At 38.5% G+C, this 23192-nt stretch overlaps 1 protein-coding gene across 4 annotated transcripts in view; it reads left to right on the forward strand.

Moving 5' to 3' along the window:
* The window catches only part of TSHR (thyroid stimulating hormone receptor), a 157920-nt gene that overhangs the window by 32280 nt on the left and 102448 nt on the right, over positions 1-23192 (forward strand). For 2 of the 4 annotated variants that reach the window (XM_028496251.2, XM_028496252.2), the window contains exon 3: positions 12244-12288. The exons of the other annotated variants lie outside the window; for them this stretch is intronic. In XM_028496251.2, coding sequence (XP_028352052.1) covers positions 12244-12288 — 45 coding nt within the window. The remainder of the gene's footprint in view (positions 1-12243; positions 12289-23192) is intronic. 4 annotated transcript variants of the gene reach the window in all.

The following is a 23192-nucleotide window of genomic DNA, read 5'->3' on the forward strand; positions in this document are numbered from 1 at the left end:
GAAGGGAGTAGTTATTATGATTTTCATGGACTTGAGGAGTTTTAGTATTGGAAAGAGGGACTTGGAGATCATCTATTTTAATCTTCTACCGAATGTAGGAATCTCCTGTAGTTGATTCATGATATTCATCCTTTGAATACATATGGTAAAAAGAACTTACTATCTCATTTTTGAAGAATTCTGTTATCCTTTCCTGCACTGGAGAAAATCTAGCACTATTGGTCTTAGATGTGTCTCCTTGAGTGCCACAGATCGAATCAGAAAGAATCTCACTTCCATTTAATGACTTTCCTCCTCCTCAGTCTTTTCTAGGCTGAACATTCCATTTTTTCCCTCCATTTTCTACACAACATGATCCTCCAAACTGCTACACTTTTGGATGATAGATTGAGGAGATGGGAGAGGAGCAAAATATTTGTCTCTTCCCTAACACATTTGCCATTTCTCTCCCACACACCCACAACTTAACTTTTTTGGAAGAGTTTCTTAAGTAAATAAAAATAGCCTCCCTTTGTTTCGCAAATGACAGAAAGATAGCAGTAACTTCTTGTCCCCTGGTTCTGGATCAAAGCAAAGATTCTATTTCCTCCTTTTAAACTACTTCATTAATCTTTGTGACCAACTGTATCAAATGGGCGCTGGGACAGTTCACAGTGGTGTAAGCCCAACTCACTTGGCTTTCAAGATTTCCCTCTAAAGCACAACAAAACTGCTTCCAAGTCCCATGCAGGGGAGAATGAGCTGTGGATGGCTTCCCACCTCAGCAGGTTCGATCAGCATACCTGTGCCCGCATTCATATTGATAATTAAACTGCACAGAGCTACTTTAATTGTAAAGATAAAAACAGAATTTCTCCATTAATATAGCCAGATGGCGTGGCTGGCCAATTCATTCTCTGTGGTTCTAGAAAATGCCCAATAAAATAATATTGACTCTAAAATTAAGCTTTGGGTTTGAAGATGCTACCATGCTGTTAAGTCACAAGAATATATTATTTTTAACTTCTGTAATGCTACTAATTTTAGTAACTTTGGCAAAGGGAATATAAAAACAGGCTGTCCCCAATTTATAGGGTTGTGTTCCACAAGTCAGTTGTTTGGAATGTATTTCACATGTGTATTAAATTTTCTGGCTAGCCTACTAAAGAGTTTTTAACCCTTAAGATGCCAGACGTTGTAATACCATTTCCAGAAATCAGCTGTAAACCAGAATGCAGTCTCGGGTTTCTTTTTTGCTTCACATGCACCTTAAGCACCACCAGAAATATTCTGGCATCTAACACTATGTTTTACCATGTTTCTATGGGTTAAAATGTCACATGTCCAAGTGACTACTGGGATCACTAAGAACATTTTCATGCTTTCGCTTTCCTTTCCAATAGAGTTAATGTCCCCCTGCCCCAGTCAGCTGAACAAAGAAACCCGAGGCTCCTTGTGACCTGAGCCTGGTGGTGGCTGGGAGGGTGAGGTTCAGTGATAGATGTCGAAGACCTTCTGGAAAAAAGCACACTGTTCAGGTATACTTCTCAGTCTTCACTGGTTCTACTTAGACACCCATTCTTTTCTTCCATGTCAGCCTGATTCATAGTCTCTTCATATTCATTCTCAGTCTCTCTTTTTTTCTCTGGCTTCCTGGGGGTCACAATGAAGTCTTTCAGGTTTGCTTCACTTGTCCCTTAAGCATTCTCCAAGGTTTTAATGGTTTTTCAGTTTTTCCCCTCACTGGGTAGGAAAATGAATGAATGAATGAATATTACTAGGGAAAGAGGAACTATAAAGAATCTCTCTAGTAGCATCCTCTGTCCCTCAATATTTCTTTCCATTCTCTGTCTTACTAACACCTGGAAGGGAGAGGCAGGATCACCTTGACCCTACTGGTGGGTCAAGTAAAAAAAAGGAAAAGCAAGGACAGGCCATGCTAGACCTTAAAGGAAAGAAGGTGACGTCTGTCTGGCATCGGTCTGAGCTTTAATAAGGAAGCAGAACAAATCTTGGGACATTTGGGAGTGAGGAGCTGAGACCTAGCTCTACTGGTCTTCCTTTCACCCCCTTTTCTCTTATCACAAAGGAATAGGTGTTCCCAGCCCTTTCCAAGGCCATACCCCCACCTCTGTTACCTTCTCCCCTTCCTTTCCTTCGGAGACATGTTCAGCTATTGTGGGAGCACTGTCCCCTATCCACAAGTCCAAAATTCAAACAGCTCTGTACAGTGACAATTTTTTGGTAACTAACAGAAGCAGAACTTGGCCCAAACTGAAGTGAGTTATTTATAGTCTTAATTCATTCATATATTTACAAGTGGCATATTCGTAAAGGGCTCTATTTTCCTGCATCTTCCTCTTTCCAGCAAAGTGTAGAAGTTAAAAGCATAGACTCTAGTGCCCCTAGCTGGAGTTAATCGATCTCTGATACCAGGTGTGTGTGACCTTGCTTAATTTACTTAACTTCCCTGTGCCTTAGTTTCCTTGTTTGTAAAATGGAGATAATAGCAGTGCCTACCTCAGTGTTGTTGTGAAAATTAAAATGAATTGATCTAAATAAAGTGCTTAGAATAATTCCTGGCACATGGTAAACACTTTACATTTACTATTACCATCATGCTTTGTCCTTCACCACTACCTACAAATATTATCTCATTTCCCCATTATAAAAACCCTACCCTTGATGCTATCTTCCCAATAGTTAACTCTCTATCAGTTTCCTTTCATTCTCTGTCTTAAAGAGAAGACCATACATTTGGAGTTCCCGTTTATGTTCAGTCTGCTAAAATCCTGTCCATTATCCCTTTACTCAACTCTGTGATAACTGCTCTCCTAAAGGTCCCTTATGACTCTTAACTGCCAATTTAAAATGTTGCAGTTTAGTTTTTATTCTGCTTGATAGTCCCATAGATTATGATATTTCTGTAACAAATAGACCCTCTTCCTACCTCATCTCCATTCTGCCTCTCCTGAGACTTGCTCATTAAATGTTGACCTTCCCCAGGATTCGATCCTTTGTTCCTTTTGCACACTCCCCAGGCTCCTTAGAAAATCTCATCCAGTATTTGTCATTCTGTGGCTGGTTTATGTCACTTAGCATAATGTCCTCAAGGTTTTGTATGAGTCCACTTATTTGGGGTATTTAAAGTCGTCAAATTCATAGAATCAAAGAGTGGAGTGGTGGTTGCCTGGGGTTAGAGGGAGTCGGAAATGGGCAGTTACTAATCAAGGGGCATAAAGTTTCAGTTAATCAAGATGAATAAGTTCTAGAGATCTGCACAACATTGCAAATATAGTCAACAATAATGTATTATATACTTAAACACCTAAGAGGGTAGATCTCTAGTATTTTTACTAAAATAAAATAAAATTTTAAAAAATAAAAATAAAATAACACCTAAAACTTAAATCAGAAAAAGCTGGTAGTTGTGCAATAGCCAGCTAGTAAGTTTTTCTTAAATTTTTCAGTAAGGAAAAGCAGTTTGCATAGGAATAGCATACTATGGCTTCTGTGAAAGAGATATTTATTTTCTTTTGAACAATATTAAAACAAACAAATAATTATACAGTTCAGTAACATAATGAGCACACAATAGAGTTAACCTTTTAAAAGTCACTTCCAGTACAATCACAGTAATGTAACATAGACGATTAGAGTTATTTCTTGCCACCTTATAAAACTGCCTGCTCATTTCACATTTTTCTTTTAATGTTCTTCAGTGAATTACTGCATTTTATAAAAATTTCAGTCTCATCATATAATGAACCTCTATTGAATGGTTTGTTTTAGTTCCATTTACTGTTAATTATCAACAATGAATCACATTTAAAAGACATGTTAAAATGTCATCCTTTATTCGTGTGCTAGATTGATCATTTCTTTACAGAGTTATAAGAAAGTGATTTAAGTACCCTTCTAAAAGAATAAAATTTGAATAAACCAAAAGAAAAAGGAAAAAGAAAACCTCATCCAATTTAACATGTCAGCTATCATCTGGATAATGATTACCAGACTTTATCATTAACCCTGAACTCTTCCAGGTACTTCAGACTTCATTTCCTGTTGCCTCCTAGACATCTCCACTTGATGACCTGTAGGAAATTCAAACTCAGCTCATCTCAACCAAGCTCATCATCTTCTCACCAATATCCTGCCCATAATCCCCACTCCCAACCCCAGAAGAATCCCACATTTGTGCTTCTTCATTCGTAATCTCAGTTTTGACGACATTGTACTTCACCGGCTAGCTACAGCCAGAAATTCCAAATCACCACCTTTCTTTACTTTCCACATTCAATTACTCACTAAATCCCACCAATTCTTTTTCGGTATCATCACTAGAATCTACCTACTGCTTTAGTAAGAACTGCCATCAACTATCATGTAGATCAGTGGCTTCACACTTTTGACCATGACCCAGAGTGAAAAATATGTTTTGCATTGTGCCCCAGGACACAGACATATTTATGGATGTGTGTGTGTGTTGTTTTATTTTATTTCATTTCCCTAAACTGATGACCATGATACCCTAAAGTGATTTCACAATCTACCAATGGGTTACAACCTGCAGTTTGGAAAAACACTAACCTAGAGTAATGGTACTTTTCTACCCCCTCCCTCTCCCATATCTGTAACAGGGGTTTAATACATAACACTACAGGGTGTGTGTATCAGGAGCTACAAGGGCAGGTGTTGCAATGTGAAAAAGAAAATCACCCCCCGCAGGTGATTCTGATATCTCCTATATGTTCTACTCAGTTATCGAAACAATAAGCAATTTATTAAGCTGTATATATAAAGCATAAGGCAGTAGTCAAAATAAGCATGATTTACTTATCTGGCTTTTATATTTACTTTTACTCAGAGTCCTCACAGGTCTCTTAACACTCCAAGCATTTCACAATTCATACCTTTGCACATATTATTCTCCTGCCTTGGAATGCCTTTCACACTCCCTTTCATCAGGTGCATGTCTACACTTAACAATGTATATAAAAATCTATTTCTTGGACTTCCCTGGTGGCACAGTGGTTAAGAATCTGACTGCCAATGCAGGGGACACAGGTTCGATCCCTGGTCCAGGAAGATTCCACATGCCGCAGAGCAACTAAGCCCGTGCGCCACAACTACTGAGCCTGTGCGCCACAACTACTGAAGCTGTGCACCTAGAGCCCGTGCTTTGCAACAAGAGAAGCCACCGTAATGAGAAGCCTGCACACTGCAATGAAGAGTAGCCCCCGCTTGCCGCAACTAGAGAAAGCCCACACGCAGCAACCAAGACCCAACGCAGCCAAAAATTAATTAATTAAATAATTTTTAAAAACCTCATTATCTCTTCTTAAAAAAAAGAATCTATTTCTTTACAAAAGACAACTGGATAGTAGGGGTACTGTGTCCAGTTTATGTGCTGTCCAGTTACTCTGTTTCCTGGTGAGCATGGGCCCTGCAACAGCTCATGCAGTTCCTACTAGCTCACCCCAAAAAGCTCTGGTGCATTGGCCTGCACCTCATTTTTCTCTGATGTATTCTGATTCAGAGGTACTGGAAGTCAGGTTCAAGGTGAAACAGGAGGGAAGGGGGCAGGCACACCTTTTATTTATTTATTTATTTATTTATTGGTTGCACCTGGTCTTAATTGTGGCAGGCGGGCTCCTTCGCTGTGGCATGTGAACTCTTAGTTGCAGCATGCATCTGGGATCTAGTTCCCTGACCAGGGATCTAACCCAGGCCCCCTGCATTGGGAGCTCAGAGTCTTATCCACTGCACCAACAGGAAAGTCTCAGGGCACACGTTTTAAAAGAATGACTTAGCCATAGGACATGACAAAAAACTGGTTAGAACCAACTAGGTCCAAGATGGTGGAAGATTTGACTTCCAGTGGACCTTTAGACTCATTATACGCTCATTGTAATACATTAGCATAAGCTAAGTGACACACCAACCAGCACCATGACAGTTCCGAGGCCGACCATCAAAGATCAAAAAGTGGGTAGTGGGGCTTCCCTGGTGGCGCAGTGGTTGAGAGTCCGCCTGCCGATGCAGGGGACACGGGTTCGTGCCCCGGTCCGGGAGGATCCCACATGCCGTGGAGCGGCTGGGCCCATGAGCCATGGCTGCTGAAAGTGGGTAGTGGCCCAATTCCTGGAACTCTCTGTCCCTTCCCCCAAAATAGTCGGAATAATCCTCCCGCTCATTAGCTTATGAAATTACCCAGCTCATAAAAACCAACCACCCCATATTTCAGGGCCTCTCACCTTCTGAGATGGCCCACACTCTGTCTGTGGAGTGTGTTTCTCTCTAAATAAATCAACTTCTTACCTATCACTTTGTCTCTCACTGAATTCTTTCTGTGACAAGACATCAAGAACTTGAGCTTCATTAAGTCCTGAGACCAGGTGTGTGATTGCAATTAAAAGACCATGGGTTCAAGTTCCAATCTGGGTTGCATGGTTTCAAAGGTTTGTTGAAGAACAAGTAGAAAGCTGAATCTGACAGTGTGGGCTGCAGGTTTTACAACCACATGGCTTTCTGATTAAGAGAGTTTCCATACTGATGAAACCAGGGTTTTTTCCTCATCCCTCTGCTACCTGGAAATACAACATGAGGTAGTACTGTTATGATCCTCATTTAAAGGATGAGGGAGCCAGGGCAGAGAGAGACTAAATAATTTGTGCAAGGCACATACCCAACAAGTGGTAGAGCCTATAGTTTGAAAACATCCTTAAAGATGAAAATGCAGGGGGCTTCCCTGGTGGCGCAGTGGTTGGGAGTCCACCTGCCGATGCAGGGGACACGGGTTCGTGCCCCGGTCCGGGAAGATCCCACATGCCACAGAGTGGCTGGGCCCGTGAGCCATGGCCGCTGAGCCTGCACGTCCGGAGCCTGTGCTCTGCAATGGGAGAGGCCACGACAGTGAGAGGCCTGCGTACCGCAAAAAAAAAAAAAAAAAAAGAAAAGAAAATGCATTACTCGCCTCTACTATTGTATTAAGGGGGGAAAAAAGCCCTAAGAATCTAGTTTATACTTGCTTACCCAGTGGTTCAGTTTTTCTGACTACTAATGATATGGTCTCCAAACCCTTTTGTGTACACTCTCTCAGTCAGCACTTTAAAATATATGTGTATGTGTGCATGTTTCATAGACACATACTACAGTGTTAACATACCATGTAAATTATAAGACAGACACACACACACAAACAGAAATCCAAATATTTTAAAATTATAAGTAGAGGTTCTAATTTTTTTCTGTACTCCAGAACGTTGCCTTGGACACTGCGCTTTGGAAACCCGCTATAAAGTATTATACTGAATAGAAAAACATGCTTTCCTCCATACACAGAAATAAAATTGACCTACAATCAATATTTATTCACAGAATTGCTTTTCAAGGTGTGTTGGTCTGCATGTCACGTCCCCCAGGGCAGCATTAAAGACAAGCATTTGCAGTTTTGAGATGGCTAACCCTGATTAGGAAAGTAAATTATAACTGCCACAGATTATAATCTGACTAATGTGCCCTTGAAACTGCTAGGCTACAGAAGTTTTTGAATTTGGGGTCAAATAGGAGTGACGGGAAGAGGGCTGGTTGATTAACAGCAGATAAGAGTTCTAAATAATTTGACTTCTGCCTAAAATAGCTATGGGACTTGGGCAAAACATTTAATAATGTCCTTTGATTAAATTGCTTTTGCATGTATTAATTCCACTGATGTCATAATAACCCTGTGAAATAAGTAGGGCAGATACTACCACCTTCATTTTACAAATGAGCAAAGGCTTAAAGAGGGAAAATAACCTGCCCACACAGCATGAGGTGTAAGTGGGCTTTACCACAGCATTTTTGAGTTTTGTACTGCCTTGTTTAACCTCTTTGGGGTTCACTTCTTTTAAAAAAAAATGTTTATTTGTAGAACAGTTTTAGATTTAACAGGAAAATTGTGAAGATAGTACAGGTAGTTCCTATATACCCTGCACCCAGTTTCCTCTATGTTTTGGTTTGTTAGAGCCGCCATAACAAAGGCCACAGACTGAATGGCTTAAACCAGTGGTTCCCAACCTTTTTGGTACTAGGGGCCAGTTTCGTGGAAGACAATTTTTTCATGGACTGGGGGTGGGCGGGTGGTTTCAGGATGATTCAAGCACATTACATTTATTGTGCACTTCATTTCTATTATTATTACATTGTAATATATAACGAAATAATTATACAACTCACCATAATGCAGAATCAGTGGGAGCCCTGAACTTGTCCTCCTGCAACTAAATGGTCCCATCTCGGGGTGATGGGAGACAGTGACACCCAAAGTGTGTTGCTTATGTCCAGTCTACTCCGTAATATGCAGCTTAATTGTCACTTGCCACTCACTGATAGGGTTTTGATATGAGTCTGCAAGCAATTGATTTATTATGGTCTCTGTGCAGTCAAACCTCTCTGCTACTGATAATCTGTATTTGCAGCCGCTCCCCAGCACTAGCATCACTGCCTCAGCTCTACCTCAGATCATCAGGCGTTAGATTCTCATAAGGAGTGCGCAACCTAGATGTCTCGCATGCGCAGTTCACGGTAGGGTTCGCGCTCCGCTGAGAATCTAATGCTACCGCTGATCTGACAGGAGGCGGAGCTCAGGCGGTAATGCGAGTGATGGGGGGTGGCTGTAAATACAAATGAAGCCTTGCTCACTCACCCGCCGCTCACCTCCTGCTGAGCGACCTGGTTCCTAACAGGCCATGGACTGGTAGCAGTCCATGGTCCGAGGGGTTGGGGACCCCTGGCTTAAACAACAGATATTTATTTTGTCATGGTCCTGGAGGCTAGAAGTCCAAGATCAAAGTGCAGGCAGCTTTGGTTTCTTCTGTGGCTTCCCTCCTTGGCTTGCAGACTACCTCTTTCTCACTGTGCCGTCTCAAAGTTGTCCCTTGATCTGTGTATTGTCTGTGTCCTAATCTCCTCTTCCAATAAGGACACCAGTTGATTGGATTGGAGCCCACCCCAATGACCTCATTTTAACTGAATGACCTCTTTCAAGACCCTATCTCCTGGGACCTCCCTGGTGGCGCAGCGGTTAAGAATCCCCCTGCTAATGCAGGGGACACGGGTTCAATCCCTGGTCCGGGAATATCCCACATGCCATGGAGCGACTAAGCCCATGTGCCACAACTACTGAGCCTGCATACCACAACTACTGAAGCCCACACACCTAGAGCCCATGCTCTGCAATGAGAAGCCCACACACTGCAATGAAGAGTAGCCCCCACTCTCTGCAACTAGAGAAAGCCCGCGTGCAGACAAACTCAACCAAAAAAAAAAAAAAAAAGACCCTATCTCCTAAAGCAGTCACTTTATGAGGTACTGGGGGTGAGGACTTCAAAGTATGAATTTGCGGGAGGACACAACTCAGTCCACTACACCATTTTATTAACACCTTATATTTGTATGGTACATTTGTCACAATCAATAAACTAATATTGATATATTAACTAAAGTCCATACTTTATTCATATTTCCCTAATTTTTACCTAACAACCTTTTCCTATTCCAGGATGCCATTCAAGATACCACATTACATTTTGTTGTCATTATGGACTGAACTGTGTCTCCCCTCCCCCCACTCAAATTCTTATGTTGAAGCCCTAACCCCCAATGTGATGGTATTTGGAGGTGGGGTCTTTGCAAGGTAATTAGGTTTAGATGTAGTCACAAAGGTGGGGCCCTTGTGGTGGGATTAGTGCCCTTATAGGAAGTGGGAGAGACCAGAGCTCACTCTATCTCCACCATGTAAGGACAAAGCAAGAAAACTGCCATTTGCAAGCCAGGAACCAAATCTGCCAGCACCCTGATCTTGTACTTCCCAGCCTCCAGAACTGTGAGAAATAATGTCTGTTTAAGCCACCCAGTCTATAGTATTTTGTTATGGCAGCCTGAGCAGACAGAAACAGTCAACATGTCTCCCTAGGCTCCTCTTGATTCCAACATTCTCAAAGGTTCCTAGTTTTTGATGACCCTCACAGTTTTGAGTACTGGTCAGGTATTTTATAGAATTTTCCTCGATTGGAATTTGTCTGATGTTTTCCTTGTGATTAGACTGGGGTTACAGGTGTTTAGGAGGAAGACCGCAGAGGCAAAATGCCATTCTCATCATATCAACATGATTTATCACTGTTGATATTAACCTTGATCTCTTGGCCGAGGTAAAGTTTTTCAGGTTTCTCCACTGTAAAGTTATTCTTTTTTCCCCTTCAATACTGTGCTCTTTGGAGGAAAGTCACTATGTGCAGCCTGAACTTAAGGAATGAGGAGTAACAGGTTTTCACATATTTTATCTGTAAACCAGCAGGGCTGAAGTAGTTGATTTCTAAATCACCTTTAGTTTTTTCCCCATAATCATGAGAAGTGTTTTTCTGATTTAAAAAGAAGTCTGTATTCACAGAACAGGGTGAGAATTCTGAAAGCTTGTGGGGGTCTCTTCTTCACACCAATGACAGAGATTTGGATGCAATGCACTGTCTTCAGTAATCAGTACTCAATAATTATGTTAATTGCTGATTAGTTGCATCTGACAAACAAGAAACTCAGTACCATTTTCTATAACTAAAGGGTAAAATTTACTAGAAATTTTACCTTGAATACAAACTTTACATAGTTTACATTTTTATCCCAGTATATGACGCATGCATTGAAATTCAACCAACACGAATATGTAAAATAAGGCAAAATAAGTGAATGTTGAATGGAAATTGTTTTTAGTCTATATCAGAGATGAATTATTCTTAAAATATGAAGAATTGCTAATTGTTTCATATCAATTTTCTATTTCCTACATCAGCTTACAAGTATCCACATTAAGAGATTCTTGAAAACTCCAATTATTCTAGGAATAATAGACATTTTTCTCTTTAAATATTGGAACACTAATTAGTCGTTCTTTAAGATTTCCTTCTTTAATGATTATAGAAGCACATCTGTTCAAGTTAGCAACAACATTTTATCCAAACAACATGGAATTGTGTTTTACCCAAAACCAGTCCTCGGATGACAAATAATTTTGCTGTTTACAAACTAATTAAAATCAAGTTTAAGCCCCATTAAACATGATTACATGGGCAAAATACGCACCTTTTTAAAGGAGAGCCCTACAGTGTTAATTTAGAAGAATGATTATAATTAATAGTTTCCACATTCTCAGATTTTTAAAACAATATTAATATAACCATACTTTTATCTCTTTATAATTTATGGGAGAGGAAGCAAATGATCCTGTCTTAAATATAGGAAAATTTTTTTTTTTTTAACATCTTTATTGGAGTATAACTGTTTTACAATAGTGTGTTAGTTTCTCCTTTGTCCTCAAGTCCATGCTCTAGTAGGTCTGTGTTTTATTCCCGTCCTACCACTAGTCTCTTCATGACATTTTTTTTTTCTTAGATTAGGAAAATTTTTTAATGAAGTTTCTGGAGGTTTCAAGTCAGCAAAATGTTTTTCAATGGCATCATTTGTCTTATAGGCCACTATTATTCATATACTTACTGGCTACCCTCCACATATTATAGGTTCTTTATTATGGAACATTTAAAATGCATAAAGATATACAGTGTACTGTAGCAAATACCCTCTTTCAAGAAAATTATTAATAATTTTTGTAGTTTTATCACATATCCATAAATACCATAGGATTGTGTTTTATATTTTAACATTTTATTTAATGGTATCACATATTGTGTATAATTCTATAGTTTACCTTCTTGATTCCATATATGAGTTCAAGAGAAATTAATATTGATATATGTAGTGTAGTTTATTTTAATGGCTATATACTATTTCATCACACAGCTAATCAAACTTTATCCATTTCCTTATTGATAAGCTTCAAGTTGTTTCCAAAAGTTGACTCTTGTGAAGAATGCTACAATGAACATCTTTGTATATGTTGCCTTGTGCCAGTTTCTTTGGGGTATATACCTAAGAAAGAGGATTTGTTGGGTTGTAAGATACAGTAAACTTCAGCTTTATCAGACAATGCCAAATTACTTTTTGTAATGATTGTAGCAGAATTCACTCCTAAGAGTAGTACATGAAAATTCTTATTTCCAAATATCCTCACCACATCCTTAGATGTTAAATATTTACCAATCTGATGAATATTTTTCTTGCTCTCATTTTCCTTGTAACTACTGAGGTTGAGCATTTTTCATATTTATTCATCATTTTAACTTTTTTTCTGTAAATTGTTTATTTATTGCCTTGTCTTTCTATTGCTTCAAGGAGTCCTTTATCTACCTTGGGTATTAATGCTTTGGTATACAATTGGTAAGTATCTTTTCCTAGTCCATCACTTGCCTTTTGATTTAATTTTTAAAATATGTATTGAATAGGAAGTTATATTCTAGTCATTTAACTTTATTTGTTCAATCCTTTATTATAGAGGTAATTTAAATTTTGATGTAGCCAAATGTATCTTTAATTTCCTTTCAATCAAATCTAGTAATTTACTCCACTGAGGTCTTGCATGTCTTCCATTTTTAACTATCTTGTAGTTTTGTTTTTATTTTTCTATGAGTTTTTTTTAAATTATATTTTCTAAATGATTTTTGCTGTTGTACAACAATGCTATTGATGATTGCATGTTAATCTTGTTTAAAACCAACTTTGCTGAATTCCCTTGATCTTCCTCACGGAAAAATATATAAATATGATTGTTTTGTTTTTTCCATCTTAATATCAACTCCTAAATTTTTCTTCTCTTAGTGCATTGATTAGGAACTCCAGTACAACACTGAATACGAGCATCCTATCTTCTTGACTTTAAAGATAATGCTTTGGAAGTTTACCCATCACATATGAAATTTGCTGTATTTTTTAGTAGATGCCCATTGTAAGGTATATCAATCAGGATTTAGAGTTAGAGGTAACAGAAGCTTACTCCAATTAACTTAAGCTGAAATCAGACAAATCCATTACCAAGGACACCATTGCTGGTATTGCTGCCTCATGGCACTGAGTACTGCTCCTATCATGTTCTCACTGCCATGGCTATCAGAAAACTTATCAACTTCATTATGGCTTGTTGTTACTCTCTCAAGATTCAAAGGTGCAAATGTGAGCAGCCAATTAGCTATAGCTAGGAAATAAGCATGATTAGGTTGGGCTTTTCCTTTCATACTGTCAAGATTGTTTGAGCTTCATAAAATTAGTTGGTACACCCTTCACCCTTCCTTCCTTCCTTCTTTCCTTCCTTCTTTCCTTCCTTCCTCTTTCTCTTGTCCTCTTTTCTTCTTTTTCTCCCTCCCTCCTTTCCTTCCTTTTCTTCTTTCTTTTTTTCTGGAATGATTTGTACAAGGAGATTGTCAGTTTCTTGAACGTTTGGTAAATCCATTCAGGCTGGTGCCTTGGGGAAGATAGAGATAGATAAATAGCTAGCTAGATAGAATTTAAGCAGTATTTGTCTATTTAGCTTTTTCTATTTCTATTTTTGGCCATTCATCTTCTTCTAGAGACTAATCAGTTTCATTTAATTTTAAAAAGTTATGAGGATAAAGCTATTCATAGTATTCTTTTCAGTTATTTTTATAAATCTGTACAGTATGTGTAGTTGTAGCCTCTTTTGCATTCCTAATACAGTTACATATTGTGCTTTCTTCCTTTTTTCTGATCAATCTTGCTAGATGTTTGTCTATTTTATTTTCTCAAAGAACCAGCTTTTATGTTAGTTTATCAAATTTTTAAAATTATGGTACAATATTTATGACCTAAAAGGAATTACAATTAGAATTTTTAGTCATATGTAGTAATTTCTAGGAAAAAGTTTGTTTGTCTCAATGACACTGAAAAGTCCCCTGGAAAATATGAATTAAGATTTTTTTTTCTATGTAGTTCTTGCAAGGAGAATCTTAACAGATGTACGTATGTGTAGAGACATTTAGGTGTTTTTTTCTGATGAACATATGTCTATATAGGATTTGTTAGGTAAGCGCCATTGTGATAGACTTTGTTGCTACAAATATGAACATACACTCCCTGTCCTCCAGGAGTTTTCAGGCCAATGAAAATTTATAGCCACTTTTTATGTTCCACTCTACTGTTAGGAGTCAAGGTCATTATTAATCAGTTTTCATGACACTGGGCACCGACTTCCTGGGAAAGTGACTGGCCTGGACCTCACAGCCTCCAAAGCTTTCTCTTCATACCAGACCACACATATGGCCCACGGAGTGATATTTACTCTGACCTTTTAGAGTCCGAGAAAACATTGTTTAGTGGTTTGGCATCATCTATATTTACTTGGCTTAATTTGGGATAGAGTATAATCCTAACTCTCGATGAAAGGATTTTCATGCATTAACCTTATGGGTCATGATATTTGTGGGATTATTCCCACTCATAAAGTGATTTGTGGGAAAAATGTGTACTAATCTTTAATTTAGGATTAAAACAGATATACCCAGGAGAGATGGGTCTATAAAATTCACCTTAACTTGAGAAATGCAATAAATAAACATTTCTAAAATATCTTGTTGGTTCAGTTATTTCGGTCCAAAACCAATTGGAGATCTGTTCTATATCAAGATTCCCCAGCCCTCTTGTGAGAAGGAGTTGTTTTTCACAATGTCAGAGATGGTCCTCCTCAGAGCCCTACAGGGTCTGCACATATAGAAGTGTTTGTCTCCCCAGGAAGAAACAGGATGACCTGAGCTTAATTGTCAGACCAGAGAGAATGGTCAGATTTAATATCAACAGCCAGTCCCTGACTTTAGAGGTATCCTGGCTGATTCACACGATGCCAAATAACAAATATCTTTCTTTTAGGTGTCAGAGTCCAGTATGGTGGGGAGTTTGTATCTAGGGAATATAAAGGAGAATAAATGAGATCCTACGTTGAAAAGCCAGCCAGAGTGCCTGAAAAATAGATTTCTTCTCCACTTCCTCCTTCTCCTCTTCATCTCATCCTTAGCACCCCTCTGGAATTGTCTGTATAAGCCCTAAAGGTTTGATTGGACTTTGGCACCATACAATTAATGCTACTGGACTCTGACATGCTCCGATAGCCACAGTTTCATTGAATGGGATCAGGGTTGGCAGCCAAACTAAGCTAATGGACTTTGTCATCATAGAATTCCCACACCAAGTAGGAGGCATAAAATGACTTGGAGACCTGGTCATAGTTCCTGCAGCTATTAGTCATGGTGTGTTAGTGGAATGCAGTCTCAAAAAGTTATTTCCTAAGTGCTTTCCAAAGACCTGGTTCTTCACACAGAGAGTTTTGGCCAACTGTAATGGCAGGGAGAAACTAGAGTGTCAGGGAGAACAGAATTTATGCTTTAAGTTTAATTTTATTTTGGATCAAATGTTCCTTAAAAATAAACCTTCACCTGATCCTAATTTTCATTTCAATGCCATAGAGTGGTGATTTGAGTGTTAGGGATAGAGATCTTAGAATCTGTTTATGTGGTATAATACAGAAATGGTCTGGTTCTGAGTAGTAAGATCATGATCAGTGTTTAGATATAAACTCAAAACCTCTCTAAGTCACGTGTTCTTTTTCGAAGCATAGAAATTGGTCTTTGCAAACACCCTAAATCCCTTTGTTTGAGAAACTTTAAGTAAACATTGAGTCTTCTTGCCATAAAGTTCTGCACTGCATCTAGAAAGCTTCTTTAAAAATTAGCTCTGAAAACCTGAGGCTGGCAAAGAAGTTGGATAGTTGAAGGGGAAATGATAGAGCATTCTGTTCTGTGGTTAAGGAGAACAAAGGAAGGGGGAGAAGTTATTATTGTCAATTTAAAATTTTGTTTTAAATTTCTAGTGTACAGTGTTCAAGACTGGCAAAAATTTCAGTTTGTTTTATCCAAACATAGTTACAGTGTTAGATGTGTGTTAGAAATCTAGCATGTGGATGCCACCTCCTTAAATTTTAATAGCACAAGAAATGGGAACAGCAAGGGAATAAGGAAATAAACAGAGCACAGGCTTTTGCAGTTGATGGAATGCCAGTGGTGCTTGGAGGTAACAAAGGTAAGCTAAGGAAAGAATTGGATTTGAGCAATGTCTCGCTTTTACCCATGTTACAAGTTTCAACCAGTTCTAATGTTCTGCTAATATTTTGTAATTTTATAGATGGTAAATTTGGATGGTGGAGGAAAGGGACTGGCATTAGAGTAATGCCCGGAGGGACCCTGGAGTAACCCCAGTGCAGCTTGAAGGTACTGAGAAGGTAAAAAGAGGGAGGGAGTGTACAGAGGGAACCTTGCCCCCTTTACAACTGAGGTCAGCTGCGTGTGACACTCCAGAGCATTATTTCTCAAAGTGTGGCCCCCAGGACAGCTTGCATCCAAATTACCTGTGAAACTGTTAAAAATCCAAGTTCCCAGATGGCACTCCAAATCATTAAAACCAGAACACTGGGAATGTGGCCTGAGACTATGCATTTCAAACAAATAGCCTAGGCAATTTCAAGGCATGCAAACTCCTGTTTGAAACTTTGTGCCAAAGAATGTCAAGGGTAAGTAAAAAAAAGTAAGAAAGGAACCTACAAATACCATACATTAAAATACCATATATAAAAATGGCCACTGCTCAGGCTTCCATAACCCTTAGGTCAAACTCTCCTCTGTACTTGCCTAGAGAGTCATTGGGGAAATTTCAAACATGGAATTTTTGGAGAATCTCTAGTGTAATTGAAAGAAGGGAAGAATTGCAAAAGGTCAAATAAGTAGATAGCATGCCATTTATTGGGACAGATTGGCCAGGGCCCATTTCATGTCTCTCCATTCCCATCTTGAAATGTATAGTCCAGCCATACTGAGCTGACTACATTTCCTCAGATGGACCACGCTTTCCCTTATCTCCATGCCTTTGCACTTTGCTTTCCCTCTGCCTAGAATGTCTTTCTCCCAAGGGCAGATTTCTATTTGTTTTTCACGTCTTAGTTCAAGTGTTGCTTCCTCTGAGGAGCCTGACCACCCCAAATTCCATATTGCTCAATTCTCTATAATAGCACTTAACACCGTCTATTGAATTACTTACCTGTCTTTCCCACTAGCCCACTAATTTTTCAGGGCCATTTATTTATTTCCTCTATTTAGTACAGAGCTTAGTTCATGAAAGCTGCTTGCAAATGTTCTTTAATAAATGACTTAATGTCACATACTGCCTAAACTGCATAATCCAGTAGTAAGAATATTGTCACTTCATGTTGTGTAAGATTCCATTTGGAGTAAGTGAGAATTTTAGTTCAACAAATGAAATCAGTCAGTTATCCAGTAGCATGAATTAATTCCACCTTTGGTTTTCCAAGGGTAGGAGAGAAACTACACACAGAATAAGGAAGAGGCGACATGGGTAATTTTGACAAAAGTTTTAGGGTTAAATTGGTTCTGAGTGCAGCCATGCAATGAATGGGTGAGGGCTGTGTAAGGGCACTGAGCAGGAAGGACTTGGCAGGTAGGCCATAGAGAGGTTGAAAGTGTGGGGTGGAGGTGGGTTAGAGGGAGGAGGATGCAAAGTGCTTATTTCAGTTTTTACCTAGAGATGACCCTGCACTCAAGAGTGGAGGCAGCTCTATTTACAACAGCCAGGACTGGGAACAACCTAAGTGTCCATCGACAGACAAATGCATAAATAAGATGGGGCACATATATACAATGGAATATTACTCAGCCATAAAAAGAAACGAAACTGAGTTATTTGTAGTGAGGCGGATGAAACGAAACTGAGTTATTTGTAGTGAGGCGGATGGACCAGAGTCTGTCATACAGAGTGAAGTAAGTCAGAAAGAGAAAAACAAATACCATATGCTAACACATATATATGCAATCTTTAAAAAAAAAATAATGGTTCTGAAGAACCTAGGGGCAGGACAGGAATAAAGACACAGATGTAGAGTATGGACTTGAGGACACGGGGAGGGGAAAGGGTAAGCTGGGATGAAGTGAGAGAGTGGCATGGACATATATACACTACCAAATGTAAAATAGATAGCTAGTGGGAAGCAACTGCATAACACAGGGAGATCAGCTCCTCCGTGCTTTGTGACCACCTAGAGGGGTGGGATAGGGAGGGTGGGAGGGAGACGCAAGAGGGAGGGATATGGGGATATAGGTATATGTATAGCTGATTCACTTTGTTACACAGCAGAAACTAACACACCATTGTAGAGCAATTATACTCCAATAAAGATGTTAAAAAAAAAAAAAGAGTGGAGGCAGACAACTCCTTCTCTGATGGCCATGGCCTCCTTATGGCTCCTAAACACAAAACTCAAGCAGGTCCTAATTCCACCACATGAATAAATGAAACAGGCTGTGGGGACCTGGCCTGAGAATTTGACCACCCTAAGGAAAAATGCATTCAAAATCCCAGAAAACAGATTTTCAAACAAAGTTTTGAAATCTAACCAACTCAGAAATTGAACAAGGCCTAGATTAGCTTTCTCTTACAAATCAATTTAGTAATGAAAGCAGATTTTATTTGTGCAAAGGTCAGTACTCCAGAGATACAGCAAGAGACATTTTATGAGAAGGAAACTAGATGCAGCTTGAGGGGCTGGAGATATTAAAAGAAAAAAGTACATTCCTTAAACAAAGAGTAACAAAATGACCAAACTTTCTGAACCCAAAAGCAGACACATGATCCTAGAAGTTATATAACATATGAGTTGGCCCACTCCAAAGAATCTGTGGTGTGATCAATATATAAAAAGTGTGTCTCAGCTGTGCCAAAATACAAGCAAGATTGAACAGGCAAGAAAATGTGAATGGTTCAGTGCAAGCCAATCGCCATTTCTAAAACTCATTAACAAATATTTATTAAGCGTGTGTGTGTGAGAGAGAGAGAGAGAGAGAGATACTTAGGCACATAAGAGGTATTTAATAAATATTATTGAATGAATGAATGAATGAATAAACATCTACTATGTGTCAGGTACAGTACTGGAGCTGGGGAGTAGTCCTAAGATACACATGGTATTTATTCTCATGGGCATTACAGTCTAGTGGGATGACAAACAATTAAAAGTGTTATGTGTAGAAAAGGAAGTACCAGTTTCTACTGGAGCACATATAGCAATTAATTTAAGCCAGAGGGTCAGATAAAATATCCTCTATTGAGATGAGGAAAATTGGAGAAAAGTCTGGCTTGGGTTTGGGGTAGGTGGACAGAGAAGATATCATGAGTTAGATCATAATGAGATATAGTTAAGCTCAGTTAACCTGTGAACTCAATATGTTATAGTGAAACACAGGAAACTTATCTGTAATCCAAAACTTGAACCCCAAACTTTAAACCAAAGCTAGAGTTCTGCTTAAAATATTCAGCACTAGCAGTGAAAATATTAATATCCAGGCAATGTTTATTTTAAAAGCCACGTATGCAGTAAATCTATTCTTTGAAATGGAACTGATTGCCCAACAGAGCTGTTTTTCTTCCTGTCAACTTTATGCTATAACTAAAAGAACTTAAGAGTATGGATATTACTTAATAAGTAGGTATGTTTCAGAGGAAGCCTGTATAATAATTCAGCTGAGTATAATTAATAATTTTAACTATGTAAATCTTTTGAAAATCTACTTTCACAACAACTTCCTTTGAAGTATAATTGACTTACAATACTAGGGCCAAAACAACTTCCTTTATTCAACAGATGTACACACACATACACAACTTCTCAATCTTTTTATTGGGCTGAAATATATGGAATTGCAGGGTTTGAGTCAAAAATTATTGAATATAAGTTGTTTTGTGTGGGTTTCATACGATTTGACCTAAAGTTCTGGAACAGTACCTTGGGATCTCTGATGAAATAAAAGGAAATCTCTGATACTTATGTCAAGGAACAACTCAAGATCAATTCAGACTAGACAGACAGATGGATAAATCGATGTTTTCCTTTCATTTTACTCTAAGATAAATGTGTTGAATCTGAGGGTAATATATATTTATTTCTATCTTTAATCATTTCAAATTTCTTAGAAACATAGACTGTTAGACCTGGAAACAACCCTCGATAACTACTCAGTGAGTTTAGGTAGTTAATCAAGTAAATAAATGCTTCAATTTGCTTATTTATTTTTGTTTATACAAATCAAGATTTTATTAAGCTGCCCACTTATTTCAGTCTTGGGAGCACCATGGTTGATTTTTTTCTATGTTTTTATTGAAATATAATTGATTTACAATATTATACTTGTTTCAGGTGTACAGTGTAGTGATTTGCTATTTTACACATTACAAAATTATCACTATGATAAGTCTAGTTACCATCTGTCACCATACAAAGTTATTATAGTATTAGTGACTGTCTTCCTTAGGCTGTATATTACATCCCTGACTTATTTATTTTGTTACTGGCAGTTTCTACCTCTTAACTTCCCTCATTTATTTCACTCATCCCTCCACCCCACTCCCCTCTGGTGACCACCAGTTTGTTCTCTGTATCTATGAGTCTGTTTCTACTGTGTTACATTTGTTCATTTGTTATAATTTTTAGATTCTCTATATAAGTGAAATCATACAGTATTTGTCTTTCTCTGTCTGACTTATTTCACTTAGCTCATACCCTCTTGGTCCATTTGTGTTGTCACAGATGGCAAGATTTCATTCTTTAATAAATGTTTCAATTTACTGGTGGTGGTTACGGGGGCACAGGCTTTGAGGTCAAAGAGATCTTGATTTATCTATTTATTTGACAAACTCTTTTTGATATCTCACCATTAAGCCAGACACTGATAGAAGCTAACTTCAGATGGTGACCAAAAGTCATCCTTACTACCTTACACAGGATTGGTTTTGTGGGACTCAGTTTTCTCTGTTATTGGGATGGGAGAAGAATAAAAGCATATGCCTCAAAGAGTTGTTATGAATATTAAATGAAATAAATGCATGGAAATTATTTAGTAAAGAGCCGAGCATATGGTAAAATTTCAGTGTATGGTAACTGTTGACATTACTGTGGACCAAGCCCTCATTTTAAAGCTGACAAAAACTGTATCACCCAGATGTTCTCATTCTCCTCACAGCTCCAACTTCTCTTACCTCTTTATAGGTTTTATGCTCAGAAAGCCTTGCAATATGGTGGCAAAGACGGACACTGAGAGCTCTAGGCTTACATTGTTCTTGCTGCTGATGATTCCAATGAGAAGACCGTGCCTTTGCTCAGGGATTAGTGGGTGGTGAGCAGAGTGAGGGGTTAGCCCCACTTGAACCACAAAGAAAGTATTTATGAGAAAGAGGGTTTCTACTACTAGAAAACGAGGATCAAGGAAAGGCAGGCTAGACAGACAAGAACTATAGCCACCACAGTTCACTTTAGTGAGACAAAGGGGAAAAAAGGGATGTATATGTGTGGTGGTAGTACTGGGGTATGTGTGTGCATGCACACATATATGTTTGTGAGCTGTGAGTATGACTTAGATGACTCTAAAGCAATGGACTAGAAACCACAAAAATGATCAGTTCCTAAAGAAAAAAAGAGAAAAGTGAGCACTCACAAAAAGGTCATTTTCAAATTTGCATTCAAATTCTTTCATTTTACACTACTTTGCACAATTCCTTCTTATTTAATACGGTGAAGTCAACTACAACACTATGGATGAGAGCCATCGAAGTAAGATTCCTACGATTGCAGTGATCAGAAACCTATCTCAAATTACCATTTCATGAAGATAAAGATGGGAGGTGAAGATAGGCATAGGCCTACCTGGAGAGGACAAGGCCAAACCAGATTTCTGTACCAGGTAGATGCAGGTGATGAACCTCTTGTATTCGCAAATACAGAAACCGTCAGGTACACCATGAGATTAGATTCTATAATATAGAAGAATAGGAAAAGTAGGACTCCTTGAAGAAATTTCCATAACAATCTGAAACCTCAAAATACGTGGGCAACAGGCACTTTGAAAATGACTATGAGTAACCACTGAATGACTTCATGCAATGAGCAGAGTCATCAAGAATTCACACTGCTTTACCACATTGATCATAATTTGCATCAACCCAACATCCTTGATCTCAGAGTGATACTCAGAAATATTAAGAAACATGTCCCAAAGTCACACAGCCCATAATTTAGAAGGTTGGGAGCCCATGTTCCCTGAATCTTAACCTATAGCTCTTTGTCTATACTAGTGGTTGTCAAACTTGAGCATGCATTAGAATCATGTAAAGAGCTTGTTAAAATACACATTGGATTGCCAACCCCTGAATAAGGGCCTAAGAACTTACATTTCTTTCAAGTACACAGGCAGTGCTGATGCTTTGGGTCCAGGGACCACACTGAGAATGACAGGTCTATACAAAACCTACTATCTTTAATATTTCCTCAATAATAAATATGACATACAAGTAACTGCCAACACTCACTGAGAATTTACCATGTGTCAAGCACTGTTCTACTTATATCTATGCATGTTAATTCCCATGAAGCATGGATAAAGCAGGCAACTTGCCCAAGGTCATACAGCTAATATGTGGCAAAGCTGGGTTGCAAAATCAGGCCATCTGGCTCCAAAGGCCAGTATCTAATTTATACACTATAGTCCACCTTTGGTACTGCAGTAGTACCTGTGGTATATAAGTCTACCCTTAGCACGTATCTGGTGTAATGTCAGAAGACCCAGAGCTGACAAAGACACTGGCTCTTACTGGGAGCTGCTGGTGTACAGAAACTGAGGTAATGAGTAAGAAAGAATTCTTTTAGTAATATCCACAATCTCTCCATTGCCCATAATTCTACATACAGTAATTGCAATTTGTCATATTTTTTACCTTGTCTTATTTTCTAGTAAATCCCCAACAAAAAATGTAAAATATTAAACTGAAATTATGTAGGTACTAATCAGAATACTGATAAATGTTCAATTTGATTGCAATTTTTTTCTTTAACAAAATCTGCAAGCAGAGAGTCAAGTAAATAGAAGTGGAAGTGGTGACAACAAAACCTTAGAAGAGATATCCAAACAAGTTATCAGAATAATAAGTGTTGAGAAAGATATTGGAAGGTGGAGTCTGAATTCATGGAATCAAAGAGCAGGCCTGTGAGAGCAGGGAATGATGGGGGTCAAAGTTTGGGTAATTTGGTTTCCAACCACAGAAAGAAACCTTGGCTGCCTTAAGAAAAAATGTACTTAAAGACTATGAGGTTACTCATATCATTTAATAATTCCTTCCAGAATATGTCTCTTTGCTGACGAATCCCTGATCAACCTTTGAGGCCCAGCTTA

This window comes from Physeter macrocephalus, chromosome 11 (assembly GCF_002837175.3).
Source record: "Physeter macrocephalus isolate SW-GA chromosome 11, ASM283717v5, whole genome shotgun sequence".
Lineage (NCBI taxonomy): Eukaryota > Metazoa > Chordata > Mammalia > Artiodactyla > Physeteridae > Physeter > Physeter macrocephalus.